Source organism: Typopeltis vanoorti, chromosome 12 (genome assembly GCF_054136105.1).
Source record: "Typopeltis vanoorti isolate ZY-2024b chromosome 12, IOZ_Tvanoo_1.0, whole genome shotgun sequence".
Taxonomy (NCBI): Eukaryota; Metazoa; Arthropoda; class Arachnida; order Uropygi; family Thelyphonidae; genus Typopeltis; species Typopeltis vanoorti.
In genome coordinates this window covers 39,152,226-39,171,018 of record NC_143560.1, presented here as the reverse complement: position 1 = coordinate 39,171,018, position 18,793 = coordinate 39,152,226, and the positions used below count along the sequence as shown (strand labels likewise).

The window sequence follows — 18,793 nt, the reverse complement described above, 5'->3', positions numbered from 1 at the left end:
TCTGGAAAGATGTCAGCAAGTAATTTTAAAGTCTCCTTGAGAGGTACATTTGTATATAAAGATTCTATATCAAAGCTCACCATAAGATCTGTAGGTTGCAATGAGACATTTTTTAATTTTTCTAAGAAATCTGAGGAGTTTTTTAGAAAGGAACTAGAGTTGCCTATGTGATATTTCAATAATTTATCTAGATATTTGGCTATACAGTAAGTAGGAGAATCAATACAATCTACTATTGGATGAAGAGGAAAGTCAATCTTATGTATTTTAGGAAGACCATAAAATCTAGGAGGTCTTGCAAAATGAATTTTAAGTCTTTCAAATTGTGTCTCTATCTAAACTGATGACTTCATTTAAGAGAGAATTTAATTTCTTTAGTTGTCTGGATTATAATTAAGTTCTTGATATGTGGAGCGATCTCTAAGTAAAAGTTTTCTTCTGTAATTTGCTGAGTCCATAACTACTGTTGCTTTCCCCTTGTCAGCTTTGTTGATAATGAGGTGATTGTTTTTTCTCAAGGACTGTAAAGATTTCATTTCAGAAAGTGATATGTTGGAAGGAGGAAGTTTGGCCTTAAGTAGAGAAGAAGCGACTTCTAGGCGAAGAGCATTAGCTTTATCACTAGTTAGATGACTGAGATTCCGTTCAATGTTAACTAAGAAATCTAGGTATGGTATCTTATTAGGAACAATAGAAAAATCATGTCCTTTTGACAGGATGAGGGTTTCACCATCAGTTTAGAGGACGTCCGGATATATTGACAATCCGATTATTTGGAATTTTGAAGGGCTTGAATTGTTTAGATGAAAGAGCTTCATATTTTTGGTTTAGATGTTGACTTAGTTTATTATATGCTCGTTGAGTAAAACGTTTAGCCACAATTAGAACTATGTGTGAAAGATGTGGATCCAAGTTTGTGGAAATATAGGTGCGAAGATCAGAAATATGATGACTATGAATAGCAAGATCACGTTGAGCAGCTTTAAGTTGGTTGTGGATTAACAATAAACTGGAGTTCAGGTAAATATTATGAGCTCCAGGATATTTTATAGTTTCTTTAATCTTAGCGAAATTGGAAATCTTGTTGTCGCGGCATTTTTTTAAAAAATTGATCTTTGCTCGTAACCTACCTTGTATAAGTGAAAGTTTTCCTAATTTACTTATTTTGGTGGCATTTTCCCCGTGATTTAATTGGTTAATTAAATATCTTTCTTGTGTTTATGTGCATATATTATTCATAATAGTAAAATATTCAGTACTCCACTATTCCAAATGAGATTATGGTCAATATTTCCGTAATAAAACTGGTATTGAAATAACCCAGAAAGTGGAAGCATGACATCAAAGTTAAGAAATGGTGTAGTATACACTGGCAAACTTAATATATATATATATATATATATATATATCAGTGGTGTCGCATGCCCATTTCGGTTGAGTGTGCTGTTATATGGCTTATGCAACCTTCTACAAAATTCATGTCAATTTGATTGTATGATTGCATTTTTATTGATATGTGAAAGTTTAAAAGTGCATAGTGCATCAGTGCTCATTGAAATGACTGTCTCTCTCTTGTCAACTGCATTGGACTTAACTGGTCCAAAGCAATTAATTGTAGGATAACTTCATATACTTTCATTTATTAATTAATATAATTTTAAATATGGAAAACATAAAGGTCAGATGAACAATAGCTATGCTTCATGTATATTACCATTTATGTGAGAAACACAAAAGGTTTATGCTTCATGGTGAGATTACATTGTCATTGGCAAATACTAGAGTGACATATGGATAATTTGAATTTTGATATAATTTTTAAATATAGCCATATAATACGCATAAAAATCGGAAAAGTAATCGTTTGGGAAATTATTTTATTACTGAACTAAAGAAAGGCTAAAATAACTTGTTTTTCTTACTTATCTATACAAAAGTTCAAACTTCCTTCGACTATAATCATATAATACGCAAAAGCTCTGCAGAAAACAGGCCATTCAGTAGATTGTCAATGCTGTTTCCCATTGTAAATATAAACAAGAAAGTTATAAATGGTTTATAGAAAATCATATATTAAAAACTTGTCTATATCACTGTCTTAAACACGCCAGTTCATACTTCACACATGCAAAACAGATGAAACTCAGAAAACAAAAACAACAACTCATGACAAATGGCAACATTCAATTGCATTGGTTGACACAATAACCTATCAGAGCCACTGATTTCTGGATGCTATTATCCCAGTGCTCACCCTGCCTCACCTTCTGTGCGGTTTTAAAACCACTGGAATGCTAGGAATTTGACTGCTGCACCATTACGTCTGTCCAAAGAGCTCAAATGTGTCCATGTTTGTGGCCGCACATGAGCTAATAATGCAAATACAATTAAATACAATGTTTATGTGTCGAAAAGTGTCCTCTTCCTGAAGTATTTGTATACTGTGTTTATTTTTAGGAATCATGCGACGCCAGGAAACAATCAGGGGAGACTTTAACAGGAATAAATGCAAAAATATAATATCGGTGATATTGCTATTCAGTGGGTGTGCACCATACAGCTAGAATATACACCCCTGATATATATATATATATATATATATATATATATATATGATTCTCAGCTATATTGACTCGGTAGTATGTAGATATGTTCATATTATTTACTGACCGAATTCCAAGAATTAGAAAAACAAATTAATTTAATTTAACACACAACATGTTTCATCGGAATGCCGACTTCTTCATGCATGAGAACATTAAAAGCAAACATAAAAAATACCATAAAAAAAACATTGTACCACTAAAAAACAGACTATGAATTCGAATTAAGTTTGAACTGAAGCTACAGTCCAGGCTAAAGTTCTATTGTTAGGCATCTGTGAGCATGTGACTTCACGAGTGTGCCAGTATCTGATAGCAGAGCTATGCGAGTCTGGCAAACTATAACTAAGATTACTGTTTATGCGAGAAGAGTCTAGGATAATTTCTTTGGATTCAACTATGTGGCGTTCTACTTCATCGTGGCATATATGAATGTTTAATGTTGTATTCCAGTCTATTTCGTGTTGGCGGTCTTCGTTAAAACAACACAGAGACACAGGACAACCCCAAGGGTTATATCTCTTTACCATATATCAAGCTCGCTCTCCCAGAAAACTAAGAATTTTGAAAAAAATTTAATATAAAAAATTGCTTTTCCACCCTTCCTAAACTCAAATCAATTCTACGCCAACCAAAACAGGTTCACCACCATCTTCAGTTTCCAGGTGTATATAAAATCATATGTGACTATGGAAAGCCATATTGCCAAACTGAGAAGTCCATCCTCCTGCATCTCGAAGAACATCAGAGAGACATCGCTTTAGTAGAACCAGAGCAAGCAGCTTCTCAAGCCATGCCCTGTTCTCAGTGAACACAAATAATGAAGGCTGCCAACACTTAATAGACTGGAATACAACATCAAACATTCATATATATACCATGATGAAGTAGAATGCCACATAGTTGAATCCAAAGAAATTATCCTAGACTCATCTCACATAAACAGCAACCTTAGTTATAGTTTGCCAAACTCGCATAGCTCTGCTATCAGACACTGGTGCACTCGTGAGGTGACACGCTTGCAGATGCTTAACAATAGTACTTTAGCCAAGACTGCAGCTTCACTTCAAACTTAATTCCAGTTCATAGGCCATGAAGAGGATGAGGAATGGAAAATCAGTGGGCCCTGACAGGATTCCAGTGGAGGCATAGAAGGCACTGGGGGGGAAGAGGGAATTGACCTGCTGTGGGACCTGTTCATGAAAGTTTGCCAACAGGAAAATATACCTGAGAAATGGAGGGAGAGTACTCTTGTTCCCATCTACAAGGGTAAAGGGGATGCACAAGACTAAAAATTACAGAGGAATAAAGTTGATGTCCCACACAATGAAAATCCTAGAAAGGGTTCTTGATGGAAGATTGAGGAAGGAGGTGGAGATTGCAAAGGAACATTTTGGCTTCATGCCTGGTAGATCAACAACAGATGCTATCTTTGGGTTACGGCAGATGATGGAAAAGTTTCGAGAGAAACAGCGGGAGCTACATCTCTGGCATTTATTGATCTGGAGAAAGCATACGATAGAGTGCCAAGGCAAGAAGTCTGGAGGTGTCTGAGGGCAAAGAAGGTTCCGGAGAAATATGTCAGGTTGGTGCAGGAGATGTACAGAAATGTGAAGACAAGTGTTCGGACCTGTCTGGGACAGATAGAAAGTTTTCAAGTAACAGTTGGCTTGCATCAAGGGCCAGCATTAAGTCCATTTCTGTTTAACATTGTGATGGAGGTGGTGACGGAGGAAGTGAGAGAAGATGTGCCTTGGACAATGTTGTATGCAGATGACATCTTGCTGTGTGCAGATTCAAGAGAAGAAGCAGGAACTAAACTGGAAAGATGGAGAAAAGTACTGGAAGAGAGAGGTATGAGACTGAGCAGAAGTAAGACAGAGTATATGTGTTGCACAGCGGGCGACGGCGAGGAGACAGACCTGGAGCTGGAAGGAAATGTCATCAGGAAGGTGAGGGACAACAGTGGAAGAAGATGGAGGAGCTGAGAAGGAAGTGGGATGCAGGATACAAGCGGGTTGGAGGAACTGGAGGGAGATGGCTGGAATGTCATGCGATAAGAAGGTGCCGATCAATCTGTAAAGCAAAATCTATAGGACAGTAGTGAGGCCAGCTATGACGTATGCTATAGAAACTGTGGCCCTGAGGAAAAATAACATCAGCAGGATGGAAGTAGCAGAGATGAGAATGCTTAGGTGGATGTGCGGTGTGACCAGAAAGGATCGTCTGAGAAATGACTATGTGAGAGGAACAGTGAAAGTTACGAACTTAGGAGCGAAGATACAGGAGGCAAGGTTGAGATGGTTTGGTCATGTGATGAGGAGGGAGGACGAATATGTGGGAAGAAGGGTCATGCAGATGGATGTGCAAGGAAGGAGGAAGCATGGGCAGCCAAAGAAGAGATGGAGGGAGCTGGTAGAAGAGGATTTGAGGATGAAGAACTTGCATGTGCTGACAGCCCAAGACAATAGGATGTGGAGGAGACTCATCATCAACAGTGACCCCACCTAAGTGGGAGAAGCTGCAGAAGAAGAAGAAGAAGAGTCTGTTTTTGTAGTGGTACAATGTTTCTTTATGTGCTTTTTATGTTTGCTTTTAATGTTCTCATCCCTGAAGAAGTCGGCATTCCGACGAAACACGTGTGTTAAATTAAATTTATTTGTTTTTCTAATTCTCGGAATTCAGCCAGTAAATAATATGAACACACACACACAATTCAATACAGTATTTCAATAAGAGAGGAAAAAACAGGCTTTTTCCAAAGTCAATACAAAGAGAAGAACAACAGATCAGTTATGAATGACAGATCAAACCATTCAACATTGATTTTATATGTGGAACTGCAGGCAGTTACTGCTTTTTTTGTGTGTTTATGATTTAAAAAATATAATTTTAAAGCAATTACATTTTTTTCTTTCTTTCTTTTTTTTTTTACTTTTGCATAAACTGCAAAAAATTAAATAAATGAAATATCCACCAGGTTCTCAGCACCCACTTAGTAGTATTACATCTTATATTTATATTAAGTAATACTATAATGTGTATGAACAGATTTGTATATCCTCAGTGAATTTAACGAATATTGATAAAACCAATCAAGTCAATAAACATGATTTAATAAGATAATGTAAGACTGTTCTTTTCATAAAGTTAAGTAATGGCTAATATCCAACAAGAAAATAATGTTAATGCATGGTACTAAGATCCTATAGTTCTACACCTTTTTCTATGCGGTATTAATATGCATAAAATTCAATACAGTACTTCAATAAATATTATATGACTGAGAATTTTTTAATTTGTGAAACATACAGTTTAGAAAATTTCTCACCATTAGAATTTGACGAGGTACCTCCACTGCAACTGGATTACAAGAAGTTGGTACTTTAATAGCAGAAGATGAACGCACAGGAACAGAACTAGCTAGAATCCGCTGTTCTGCTTCTTTCCTTTCCATCTGCAGTTGCTGCTGACGTTGCAACTGTTGCTTCATATTGGTCCGACTCACCATGACGTTAGTTTTAACACTTTGCATGCTGTAAATACAAAATAAAAAAAATATAACCATAAAGACCCATCCATAATTATGTAAAGGAATCTTTGAGTATGCACTTTCTTTCTTCCTCTATCACAACCCATAAAAATTACAATTTATAAACAGTCTTAATACATAAAATAATTTATCATTTTACCAGTAAAATAAATTTCTCATTTATAATTCATATAGTAATTTCTACTGTACATACATAAGTAACTAATGCAAAAACTCTTATCAGATTGAAGGTCAAGTCCCACTGTTACAGAGAAATGCAGGATGAAATTATCCCCCCCCCCCAAAAAAAAACATGTTTGTTGGGAATTGTGGACAGAGATTTTATGCTAAAATACTTTAACCATTAGAATTTAAAAATGGCTATGCTATGAGTGGTATTTCCACTAAAAAGAAGTCTTACAGTCTTAAATAAACTACTACATATCTTCAAGAAATTAGATAACTGCTGTAACAAAATTGATATAAAAAAAAACAACAAAAGCCATCTCTAAGTTGAGTAATGGTGTGGTGAAGAGAGGAGTAGGTTTTTTTACATGTATGGTGGTTGAATGAATGCCAAAATGCATTGTGAACGAGTTTAAAGTTTAACATGATAGACATGTTGCTTGTCGAGCAAGATAATCATCCCACATTGAGTCTGTTGACTCCATAGAGATTTGTTATAAATAATAACAATGATGATGAGAAGAAGAAGAAGAAACTATGAAAATAAGCAGGAAAATAGGAAACTCATTCAAGAGCAAGAAAATAGAAAAATAGGAAAAACATCGCTTGATGTTTTCTATAGTGCACCTATAGAAGCAAGTGTCACCTTTTAACTATTTAGGTACTTTTTTTTTTTTTTTTTGTAAATATTGCAAAGTATATATAGAAACAAACAGAATAAGTAAAACTTATAATATGGTGGAGAATCAGCTGAATAAATTAATATGACACAAGAGAGAGAAATCAGCCAAAACAAGCTAAGTAACAAGATATTCTACACAGAAGATATTTTTCTGTGTTCGCATCAATACCGTTTAAATCCAATTCAACAAGATATTCTTTTCTAACATTATTAATCTTAGAAATTTATGTGTAGTTTTTGAGAACATCCCTCAATTTCTTCTCTCTCTCTCTTTCGACTTCTCACTTCAGTATCCAGTTCATTCTTCCCTTCAATCTATTATCTTGCATTCTTTCAATATAATTTTTCCATTCTTTTCACTTTCATCCTTTGCAGATTCTATTTGTTTGATTATATTCTTATTCTTCTATTAAGGCATTTAGATATTCTATCAGGAATTACTACTTATTCCATTACTACATTTTGTGTCATATCAAATACTTGACTTTTCCTAAATACTGTCTTACTGACTTGTTGATATGCACATACTTAATAATATATATATAAATTCAACTACGTTCTTGAGGGACAAATGTCTTCGGCAGCATGTAATAGAGGGAACAAGAGGTTCAAGAGTTTTGAATTTGGTCATAGCATCAGAAGAGCTGATAATAAGTGAGATGACATCTCTCCCACCAGTTGGAGAGAGTGAACATGTGGTTTTGACTTGGAAGATGAACAGACATGCAGGTGTATCAAAGAAAAGGAAATGTATGTGGAATTATAAGGCGGGTGATTATAATAGTCTTAGGTATCAACTAGGGGCAGTTCCATGGAGGGCAGAATTGGAAGGCCAGAATATCATTAGTGCTTGGGAAATTGTGAAAGAATATTTGTTAGCAGTAATAGTAAGCTGTATTCCACGAGTGAAGAAGCAGACACAATTTGGTGTAAAGTGGATGATAAACGATATTAAACAGGAACTGCAGTTGAAAAAGAGATTATGGAAGATATATAAGGAGACGGGTGGAGGACAGATACTCCACCCGTCTCTAAGGAGACGGGTGGAGTATCTGTCCAGGAGAGCGACCAGAATGGTGAGGAAGGTGAAACTGGAATATGAGAACTGATTGGCACTAAGATCCAAAGAAAATCCTAGGGAATTTTTTAGCTATGTTGCCAGGAGAAGGAGAAACGATTGTGGAAGAAACATTTGAAATGTTTCTTCCACAATCTCCTCCTCCATTTGAAATGCCCAGCATTCAATACTGCCTTTCCAACTAAAAAGATATCAGAAGATTCTTGTCCAAATTGGATATCAAAAAGTCACTTAATCCTGAGGCAATTCTTTGATTGTTCTGAAACTTGAGCAGATTCCTAATACCACCTTTTTATTCTTTTCAATTTCAATGGTATCTATTTTGCAACATTAAATAGCCTGTATTCAACCTGCTCCTAAGAAAGAGACAACAAATCTCTGCCATCACATTACCATCCAATTTCACTCACTGTGGTTCTTTCAAAAGTAATGAAGAAAACCATTTACACTAATCTTCTATGTTACCCTTGAATCCTTCTCAACAAATAAACAATTGCTAGTATGGTTCTGCTACTGTCAATCAGCAGTGGATCTCCTTACTTATATCATCCATTTTTTGGATAAATGTCATGGAAAAGTCTGGGGAATCTCAAGTAGTTGCTCTTTACATTTCTAAAGCTCTGGTTTGTTATAACTGCCCAGTAAGCAAGCTCCCATCATGTGATCTATCACCAGCTTTCAATCTGAATGTATGTTACATGTGATAGTAGATAGATCTTTATCCACAAATTTTATAACTAATGGTAGGGCACAATTATAAAGCTCTGTCCTCTCATCTATTCTCTCTCTCTTTCTTCCTTCTATATATCATTCACTCTCCATAAGATTGAATATTCAATCAATCAACAGTTTTGTAATGACAGTACACTGTATTCCTCTTTTTAATTTGTTAAAAACTTTGTACTAATCATATCACTAATGCTTCAAAAAAAAAAAAAAAAAAATCAACTTCTACAATGCTAAATTTTGATCTCCAAATCATTCATGAAGCGGGCGCTGAAATTTTTGTTAATTTCAATGTTAATAAAATTCAATTGGACAAGATTTCTCTCTCCTGGTGATAATTCTGGCCTAATAACCTATTTATCTATCTCGGCAAAAAGCATATTACAAATATTTTTCAGCATCTAAAATATTAAGTTTTTTTTTTCCTTTCTTTCTTTTCACCTCTGAACAACTATTAACTCTCTATAAATTACAAATCCATTCTACAACTGAATATGTCCTCAAATTTGTGGTGGGTCAAGATTACAAAACTTTTCCCATCCCTTATATGACAGGTACATTGGGAAGATGCCTAAAATTCTTCATGCCACTTTCAAACTACACATATGAGGAAATGAAGAAAGTTGAGAGGATGCAATTTACAGAGTCTAGTGGATAGGAGGAAGAGGGGTGTTATGATAGAGACTTACGAGTTAGTAAGGGATTATTATAGGATTAATGTTGAAGGGGTTTTTACAGAAAATGGTGGGAGATCAGAGGAAAACCAGAGGTCATCTCTGGAAGCTGTATAAGTAGGGTGTGAGCAAGGGAATGAGAAGCAGGTTTTTTGCATGCAGAGTTGTGAATCATTGGAATGCCTTGCCTGAGAGGGCAGTGTCTGCAGAGCATTTGAGTGTTTAAGGTGCAGTATGATGAACTGTGTGTATGACAAAAGGACCTCCTAGATGAGTCTAACTCCATGGATCTTAGTATAATAATAATAATGATGTCTCAAAGGTAAAGATATCTTAAATATCCTTGTCTAGGTGTGTATATACATACAGTTTGTAACCTAAATACACTCACTTAACAAATATAAGGTATCATTCAAATGTTTCGTGATATTGTAACAGCATATGTAAGAATTATAACGTCTCAAAAAGTAAGGATATGTTAAATATACTTGTCTATGTGCGTATATATATATATACAGAGTTCATAACCTAAATACACTCACTTAACAAATAAAAGCTGGCCTGGTTGGCTGAGTGGTTAGTACACTTGGTCGTCAACTTACAACTGACTTCCATTCTGGCTGACAGGTCGTAAGTCGATCTGGTCGTATGTCGGCCATATATTTATTAACAGTATTTTTAACCTTTCTAATCTTTTTATCATCTTTATAATTTATTTTTATAATCTTTTAAATTTATAATTATGTATATTGTACAGAATGTGAAAAACAATACTGTAAACACAAAAATACAATCTAAAATTAATGTAAAAATTAATACAAATGAAATTTACAAAATCAATTTTTAATCTTTGCTTGTGCTGGGTTGTGGATCACAAGAGTCATGTTCTTGGGTTGAGGTAGGAGAGGTTCTCTTGATGAGGAACATGCTGAGCTTTGTTTGAACAGTTTGTTTCTTTTTTTTCTTCATATATCTCACGATAACAACGCACAGCATCTTGAATGATACATTCAACCTTTGTGAATCATTCGACATTAGGATCCATTGCTTCGAAACTGGCAAGAGCTTTATTCATAACTGGTAATTAGTTTACGGAATTAACAACGCATATAAAGTATTTTAATTAAAGATAATTTTAATAAATAACTTCTATATTTCGTCAACGAAATATAGAAGTGACGTTGCCGAAATATAGAAGTTATTTATTAAAGTTATCTTTAATTAATATACTTTATATGCGTTGTTAATTCCGTAAACTAATTACCAGTTATGTATGACCAACATATAAGCCTTGCTACTAGAGCCTTTATTCAGTTGCGAAAAAGAATCTGATAAACTCTTTGCAGTGAATTTCTTTTCTGGTTCCTCCTCTTCTTTCTCTCGCTTTTTCTTCTGACACTCTCTGTGCTTCCAATTCAATCAACTCTTCATCCGAAAGTTCTTTTATTTCAATCTAGCAACTCCTCTACGTCTTCTATTTCACATTCTAATTTAAGATTCTTTGCAAGTTTAACTATTTTTTCTGTAATCACTTCCAGTTCCTCTCCTTTTTCAAATCCTTCAAATGTATTCGCATAACATTTTAGACACTTTTTCCAAATTCCTGACATACAATTCTTTGTTACACATTCCCATGCTGTCGAAGTATTCTTGATACACTGAAGAATGTTGTACTGCTTCCAAAAGTCTCGCTAAAGATAAATAAGCATCAGAATCTATCACTTCGATGGCTTGTGCGAATGTCGTTCTGAGGTAGTGAGACCTGAATGCTGACATAGCACCCTGATCCATGGACTGAATGAGAGCGGTTGTGTTAGGTGGCATAAAAACCACTCTAACATCATGTTGAAGGTCATCCAGATGAGGAGGGTGGCCAGGGGCATTGTCCATAATCAATAAAATCTTGAAAGGGATACCTCTCTCCGCACAATATTCATGAGCCTGGGGAATAAAGCAGTTCATGAACCAGTCTTCGAACAGTGCTTGAGTCATCCAAGCTTTAGGGTTTGAACGGTAGTAAACGGGCAGTGTGTGCTTGTTGATGTGCTTAAATGCACGAGGATTTTCTGAACGATAAATGAGAAAAGGCTTCAGCTTAAAACCCACGGCATTCCCACCAAGCAACAAAGTCAACCGATCCTTAAAAGCTTCAAAACTTTTAAGGATCGGCTGACTTTGTACATACACCAAGAAGCAAAAAGGCATCCTTTTTGCTTCTTGGTGTATGTACGTACGATTAGGCATGCATTTCCATTGCAAGCCGGGTTCATCTATGTTAAATATTTGTTCCAGTAGATAACCTTCTTCTTTGATTAAAGAGTCAAAACTATCAATGAATTTTTGGGCTTCATCTGCACTTCCTGCTTCTCCCTGTGACACGTACATTATGCAAAGCAAATCTTTTTTTAAAATGCTTAAACCATCCAGCACTAGCCTGAAAATCTCTAACCGTCTCTGGCGCATGATTTTAAACTCTGAAACAGACTTCCAGCCTTCACTTGCACTGTGCAAAGGTTCATGGGTGAATTTTTTTGCATTAAATCTTCCATCCACATAAACAACAATTTCTCCATTTCATGGATGGATCCCTGTTGTTGTTTGGTTAAAATTGTAGACTTCATTGGTGTGGAACCTTTCACAGCTTCCTGAATTCTTTCTTTGTCCTTAAGTATCGTTATCGTCGATACCGTGGAACGTGATAACTTCAAGTCACGTGCTATTGTATTCACTTTCTTTCAGCCTTCATACTTCTGGATAACTTTCATTTTACACTCTAAATCAATAGTTTTCCTTGACTTCTTAGCTGACATATCTGTAGACGAAGGCATTTTCCTTTTACTAGACATTTTATGGGTAGTATTTTCAGTAGAATTTTAATTAATACACCACATGCAACAGATGCTTGAAAGCGACTGAGTGTATGTCAGAGATAGTTATTGTATGATAACCATCGTATCTCATAGTTATCGTACACACAGCTGCCTGATTTATTATTAATTTATTCTTTTTGTGTGTGTGTGTGTGTGTGTGGTCGTAAGTGCGGACAGTCATAAGTCGCATAGGTCATAAGTCGACAACCAGGTGTATATCCACTCTCCAGCCAAAAGGCTGCAGGTTCGAATCCAACCATGGGCATGGATGTTTGTGATTGTCTGTGAAAGTACTAGTGGTGGTGGGCAGTAGATATCATTGGTGTAGATGATGTGGTTCGATGTAGTTGGTGGATTAAGTGGTGGAGATGGAGCTGTAGAGTAGGTGCCCTCCCTCGATGAGTCTTTGGACTCCTTGGAGGTGTCACATAATAATAATATATCCAACTAGCAATCTTCATCTATACTTTGAAAGATCAGCATATCTCTTCATCCTAAAATGTATAAAGTTCCTTGTGACTACAACTTAACCTACTTAAGACCACTAAAATCAGTTAATATCTACCTCAAAGAACATAATTCATTCACAATTATCTGTACGACAAGTCAGGACTGGTAAGCCATGCTCTGAATGTTCCTTCAAACGAGATTATCATTATTATGCAGATATCTCCATTGAGCGAGAAGAATCATTGTAGGAGATCCTATATTGACAAACTGGCTATTATTCACACAATACCTATCATACCTCTCCTGAAACTCATTCACAGACAAAAATCACTCACTACCACATCTGGCAACACATTCCACCTATTCACCATCCTCCAAACAAAAAATTTAGTCCTAGCAACCCTTGTTAACAACATTCTTACACAATTTCAGGGGGTAACATCTCTCCCCTCCTGCAATGTACCAGAAAAAAAAAAAAGTTATCGGTGTCAATCATATATAACTCCTTCAATAACTTAAATGCTTCTATCATGTCTCTTCTTTTTTGCATATAAGTTAAATTTTGAAGCCTACAGACTGTCAATTTATTCTCATAGGGGAGCAATTCCACAGACCCCAGCCACAATCTTTGTCATTTGCCAATTAACCCTCTCCATAACTTCTTGATTCCACAGGGATGAAGGAGTCCAGATCTGTATGCAGTGTGTTGTTTCATTAAAGCCTTACATAGGGGAACAATAAAATCTATCCCTGCTTTGATGTGGGCATATTATGAAGGTAACCAACTGAATTGCATGCAGTTGGTTACCTTCATAATATGCCCTCTAAACTTCAACTCCTGGTCCACAATTACTTCCCAGGTCCTTAGCCTCATCAACTGCATGCAATTCAGTTCCATTAATATGTTACACAGCATGTCATCTCGTCCTCCCAAAGTGATTCACCTTACACTTGCTGCATTAAACTCTCAGCCATTTACCTTTGCCTGTACTGCCAGCTTATTTAAGTCATCTTGGCTTGCCAGTCCTGACTTGTCTTACAGATAATTGTAAGACAAATCTCTACATCACTTTCATTGACTATGGCTCTTCCCAATTTTGCATCATCAGCAAACAACTGAATTAAATTAAACTAAATGCTCCTTCACACAAGATTATTATTATTATACAGGCATCTCCATTCAGATTAAATGGGAGAAGACAACTGTACTGCACAGAAGTTACTTAGGTAGAGAGACTATTTACAGAATCATCATGAGTTATGAAACACTCCCATAATGATAAGTATGGCTGCATTAATTTGCCTAAGATGTGGGAGAGTCATTCTCTGAATTAACTCCATTTTTTTATCAAATCCCTAGATGATACTTTATATTAGTTTCTTTTGCAATTATAATTTCTGCAACAATCTAACTAATTACTTTGTGTCTTACTTCACTTCTGTGGTTTGAAATCCAGTGAAATATTAATAACTATTTATTTAAGTTAAGGGATATTACATTCCCTTTGAGTTTCTTATTCGGCTATGAAATAATATGGGATGCAATTTTCCTTAACTTAAATAAGTTCACGTTGCCGAATTGAAGCTTTTGGCTCTTCATCATATAATTAGTAATAATTTATTAGGACACCTTCTTGGCAATTCTTATAGTAGGGTATATGTACGTTCTGTTTGCTACAAACTTGGTATTATCTAGGTCTACCTACTCACTGATGAGACCTCAATAAAGGTTGAAACAGGTCTGGGTAGTGACCTTCTCTCATAATGTAGAACAGTAATAACAGCTCCTAGGAGCTGGGTTTTTCACATTATGGATAAATACCAAGAATAGTGATCAGAGCTTGCTCCACCTTTACTATGAGTTGCCTCAGTGTTGAAATATCCAGGTATTTGCTTATGCTTGGACTCGTCGAACTTTATATAGTTTCTACATTTCGGCGAATGAGAAACTCTGAGTTTCTCATTCGGCTATGAAATAATATGGGATGTAATATCCCTTAACTTAAATAAGTTAAGGGATATTACATCCCATATTATATGTCGCAGTGTCAAGGCTAGGTGGTGAAAGGACGTACTGTTGGAGAGCTCCTGAAAGATTTGTGATTTGCATTGATTTATTAATATTTTGTTAGATTTAATTGTGTAATTTTAGTATATTATTGTAGTTTTATTAGTGTAGTTAGTGTACTAAAGTGTTTTATAACATAATCTATGTCGGGAAGTCGCCACTAGAGGGATTCGTAGCGTGTAGTGTTCGTGAAAGCTCCAGATAAGATAAGCGTTATTTTCAGTTATCGTTGATAAATTTACTTTAATATTGTGTAGTTTTGTCTGCCTTGCGTATCTTAGTGGGTCTGTTTGTGTGTTTTTGGTGTTTATAATTTATAATTTGATAAAATACGTTACTAGTAATGGCTCCAGTACGAAGGAAAATGGCGTCCAGTAATGATGGTTCGCCATCTTCTTTCAAGAACGGTAATGTAAAGGAGATGATTCAGTGTACTATCTGCAAAATGTACACTTTGCGGAGTGCGATCAGAGTGTGGTTAGAAGATAATAAAGGAGTGAATGTGTGTAGAAAATGTAGGGAGAATGAAGAATTGAAGTGTATTTCGGATCGTGAGTGCGATATTTTTGTCAAACTTCGGAATGAAGAAAATAGGGATATGACAAGAAATGGAGAGGTTGTACCAGAGAATTGTGAGAGTGTGAAGGATAGTATTAATGGTTTTACAGAGAATAAAAAAGATGAGATAGATGAAATGAGTGAGATCGCGTTGGTGAATGGTGCGATACAAAGGGCAAAACAGCAGCTAGAACGTATGAGCAAAAGTCAACTGAATGAACCAACCAATAATAAAAAGTATGACAGGAAAAATAGACGTATGAGTGTGAACATGAACAAAATGAAGGATAGAGTGCTGTATGGAGACTCGTTAGTACGAGGTGTGTTAGTAGAGGATTTGACAAAATTGTACCAACCTGGTGCGACCATAAAGGATGTAACTGAGTCTATTAGAGAGCAAAAAGGAAAGGGTGAAAGAAATGATTGTTGTGGCAGGTACGAATGATTTGAAAGGAGATAAAATGGAAATGATAGAAGACCTAAATGAATTGTTTGAGGTAGCAAAAGAAAAGAGTGAGAGAGTTAGAATGATTAGTCTTTTGCCACGGTATGACAGTGAAATGTTTAAAAGGAGGGCCATAATTGCGAATGACTATGCGTGTGTTATGTATGACGAGTGGTGTGGAATTTGTGGATGTGTGGAGTGAGTTCGATGGGCGAAAGGATCTATATAAGATGGATGGCTTGCATTTGAATGGTTACAGTGTAAGGAGACTTGAGAAAGTGTTGCTGAATGTAACGGATGTGCAAATTCAGGGAAACTAGATTTATTAAGGGGGGGGTAGATATATAGTCCTTAGGGAGGCAGTTGAATGTATGAATGAATATAATATGCCCGAGCGAATAAGGACAACAAATCAGAGTGGGATAGTTAATATAAGGCATCAAGGTAGGGTTGGGGCTAATGGGGGTCTTAAATTCATGTACACTAATGCTAGGAGTATTAGGAACAAGAAGGAAGAGTTTTTGGCCATGATTGGCACTTCCAGATCACAGGTTATTGGTATTAGTGAATCATGGCTGACTGTAGATGATATAGCTAGTGGGATTGAATGTGATGGGTACAGTGTGTTCAGGAATGACAGAGAGAATAAAATGGAGGAGGAGTATTGTTGATGACAGCTGATGAGCTACAGCCAAGGAAAATAGAAGTTGAATTGCAGGATAGAGAAATGAGCACATTTGAGGCCATTTGGTGTGAGATTGTGGCTAGCAGAACTAAATATACAATTGGGTGCTGCTATAGACCAGGTGATAGAAAAGATGGTGGTGACAGTATACACAAGCAAATATAAGAAATGAGTGGAAGGAGGGTAATTATTATGGGAGATTTCAACTATGGTCGCATTGATTGGAGTAAGGAGAGGACACACGGGAGGAAGGAATTGGATTTTATGCGGTTATTAAGGGATAACTATCTGCAACAGCATGTAATGGAAAATACTAGGGGTCAGAGAGTGCTTGACCTAGTAATTACATCTGAGAAGATGGCCGTAACAAATATGACCACGTTGCCACCAATTGGTGAAAGTGATCATAGGGTCTTGACTTGGGAGGTGGCTAAAGGTGTGGAATTTTCAATTAAGACAGGGTACATGTGGAATTATCGGGCTGGAAAGTATGACAAGCTTAGGAGTTTGATTGGTTCAGTGCCATGGCATGTACAACTGCAAGGACTAGAAGTTGATAGTGCATGGGAGGCAGTTAAGAAGTGTTTGCATGAAGCAATGGCTGACTGTATACCTAGAGTCCAAATAATAAATCAAGTAGGGGTTAAATGGATGAATAACACCATTAAGCTTGAGCTGCAAAAAAAGAAACAACCATGGAGGGAATTTAAGGAGAAAGGTGACCGGCAGACACATGAACGGTATAAAGTGCAGGCCAGAAGGGTAACGAGTGTGGTAAGAAAAGCAAAAAAAGGATTACGAAAGAACATTGGCCATGCAGGCTAAAGAGAATCCTAAACAGTTTTTTAGATATGTAGCAAGTAAAAGGAAAAATGTACATGGCAGATTGATTTTAAAGAATGCCGATGGTAGGGAGGTAACTGAATCAGTTGATATAGTTGAATTACTGAGTGAGCACTTTGCAAGTGTATATCATCCAGGTGGTGACATTGCAGAAACGAATAAACCAGTAGATTATACGGGAATTGTGGTGAATGAAGTGGAGGTGAATAGTCTATTGCATAACCTCAATGTCAATACATCTGTGGGATTGGATGGTATACCAGCTCGTGTCGTACGAGAAGCAGCTAAAAAATTGTCAGTACCCTTAACCATTTTGTTTAATTTGAGTCTCGAGTCTGGGTTAGTTCCAAGGGAGTGGAAAGAGGGAAAAATAGTTCCACTGCATAAAGGTGGTTCCAAGACTGCTGTTGTAAATTACCGACCGATTAGCATATCAGGAATCATTGTCAAGGTCTTAGAGAAATTATTCAAGAAAAGAATACAGGATTGGATAGATGAAAATGGGATATTGTATGGGGGACAACATGGTTTTGTGAAGGGTAGATCATGCTTCAGTAACTTGCTCACGTTTTATAACACAGTGATGGCTGAACTGGATAGGGGTAATGGGTTTACAGTGATACTACTGGACCTTGCCAAGGCCTTTGACAGGATACAACATGGAACCCTAATCAGTAAACTGGAGCAGATGGGGATAAATATAGGGTTGGTGAGATGGATAGGAGGGTGGTTGAAAGAGAGATACCAGAGAGTGGTTTATTCAGGAGTGGAGTCTAAAAGACGGCTTGTGACTAGTGGTGGGCCGCAGGGACACCACTAGTCACAAGTATTTTTCAGGAACGAAGTGATTTGATGAACTGATTTAGCCACTTTTGCAATGTGCCCCCTAAACTTAAACTCCCTATCCACCAACACTCCCAAATCCCTGGCCTCATCAATCTCCTGGAGTACGGTTCCACCAATGTGATATACTGCTGCTAATCTTTTCACCCCAAAATGCATAACCTTACCCTTTGCCACATTAAATTGACATCCATTCTCCTTAGCCCAGTCCTCCAAACTATTCAAATCATCCTGCAAAATTTTGACATCCTGTGCACTCACTATTGCTCTACCCAACTTTGCAACATCAGCAAACAAATGAACACTTCCTCTCAGGTCCTTTCCAATATCATTAAAGAACAAATTGAACAGTGGCCCAAGAACAGAACCCTACAGCACACCACTAGTCACAGGCCGTCTTTTGGACTCTACTCCTGAATAAACCATTCTCTGATATCTCTCCATCAACTACGCTCCTATACATCTCACCAACCCAATATCCATCCCCATATGCTGCAGTTTACTGATTAGAATTCCATGTGGTATCTTGTCAAAGGATTTAGCAAGGTCC

General features: G+C 36.6%; 1 protein-coding gene across 2 annotated transcripts in view; it reads right to left on the bottom strand.

Annotated features, from left to right (window-relative positions):
- LOC150100718 (microphthalmia-associated transcription factor-like) overlaps positions 1 to 18,793 on the bottom strand; it is a 179,675-nt gene that overhangs the window by 43,595 nt on the left and 117,287 nt on the right. For both annotated transcript variants that reach the window (XM_090401966.1, XM_090401967.1), the window contains one exon: positions 5,935 to 6,139. In XM_090401966.1, the coding sequence (XP_090258092.1) occupies positions 5,935 to 6,139 (205 nt within the window). The remainder of the gene's footprint in view (positions 1 to 5,934; positions 6,140 to 18,793) is intronic.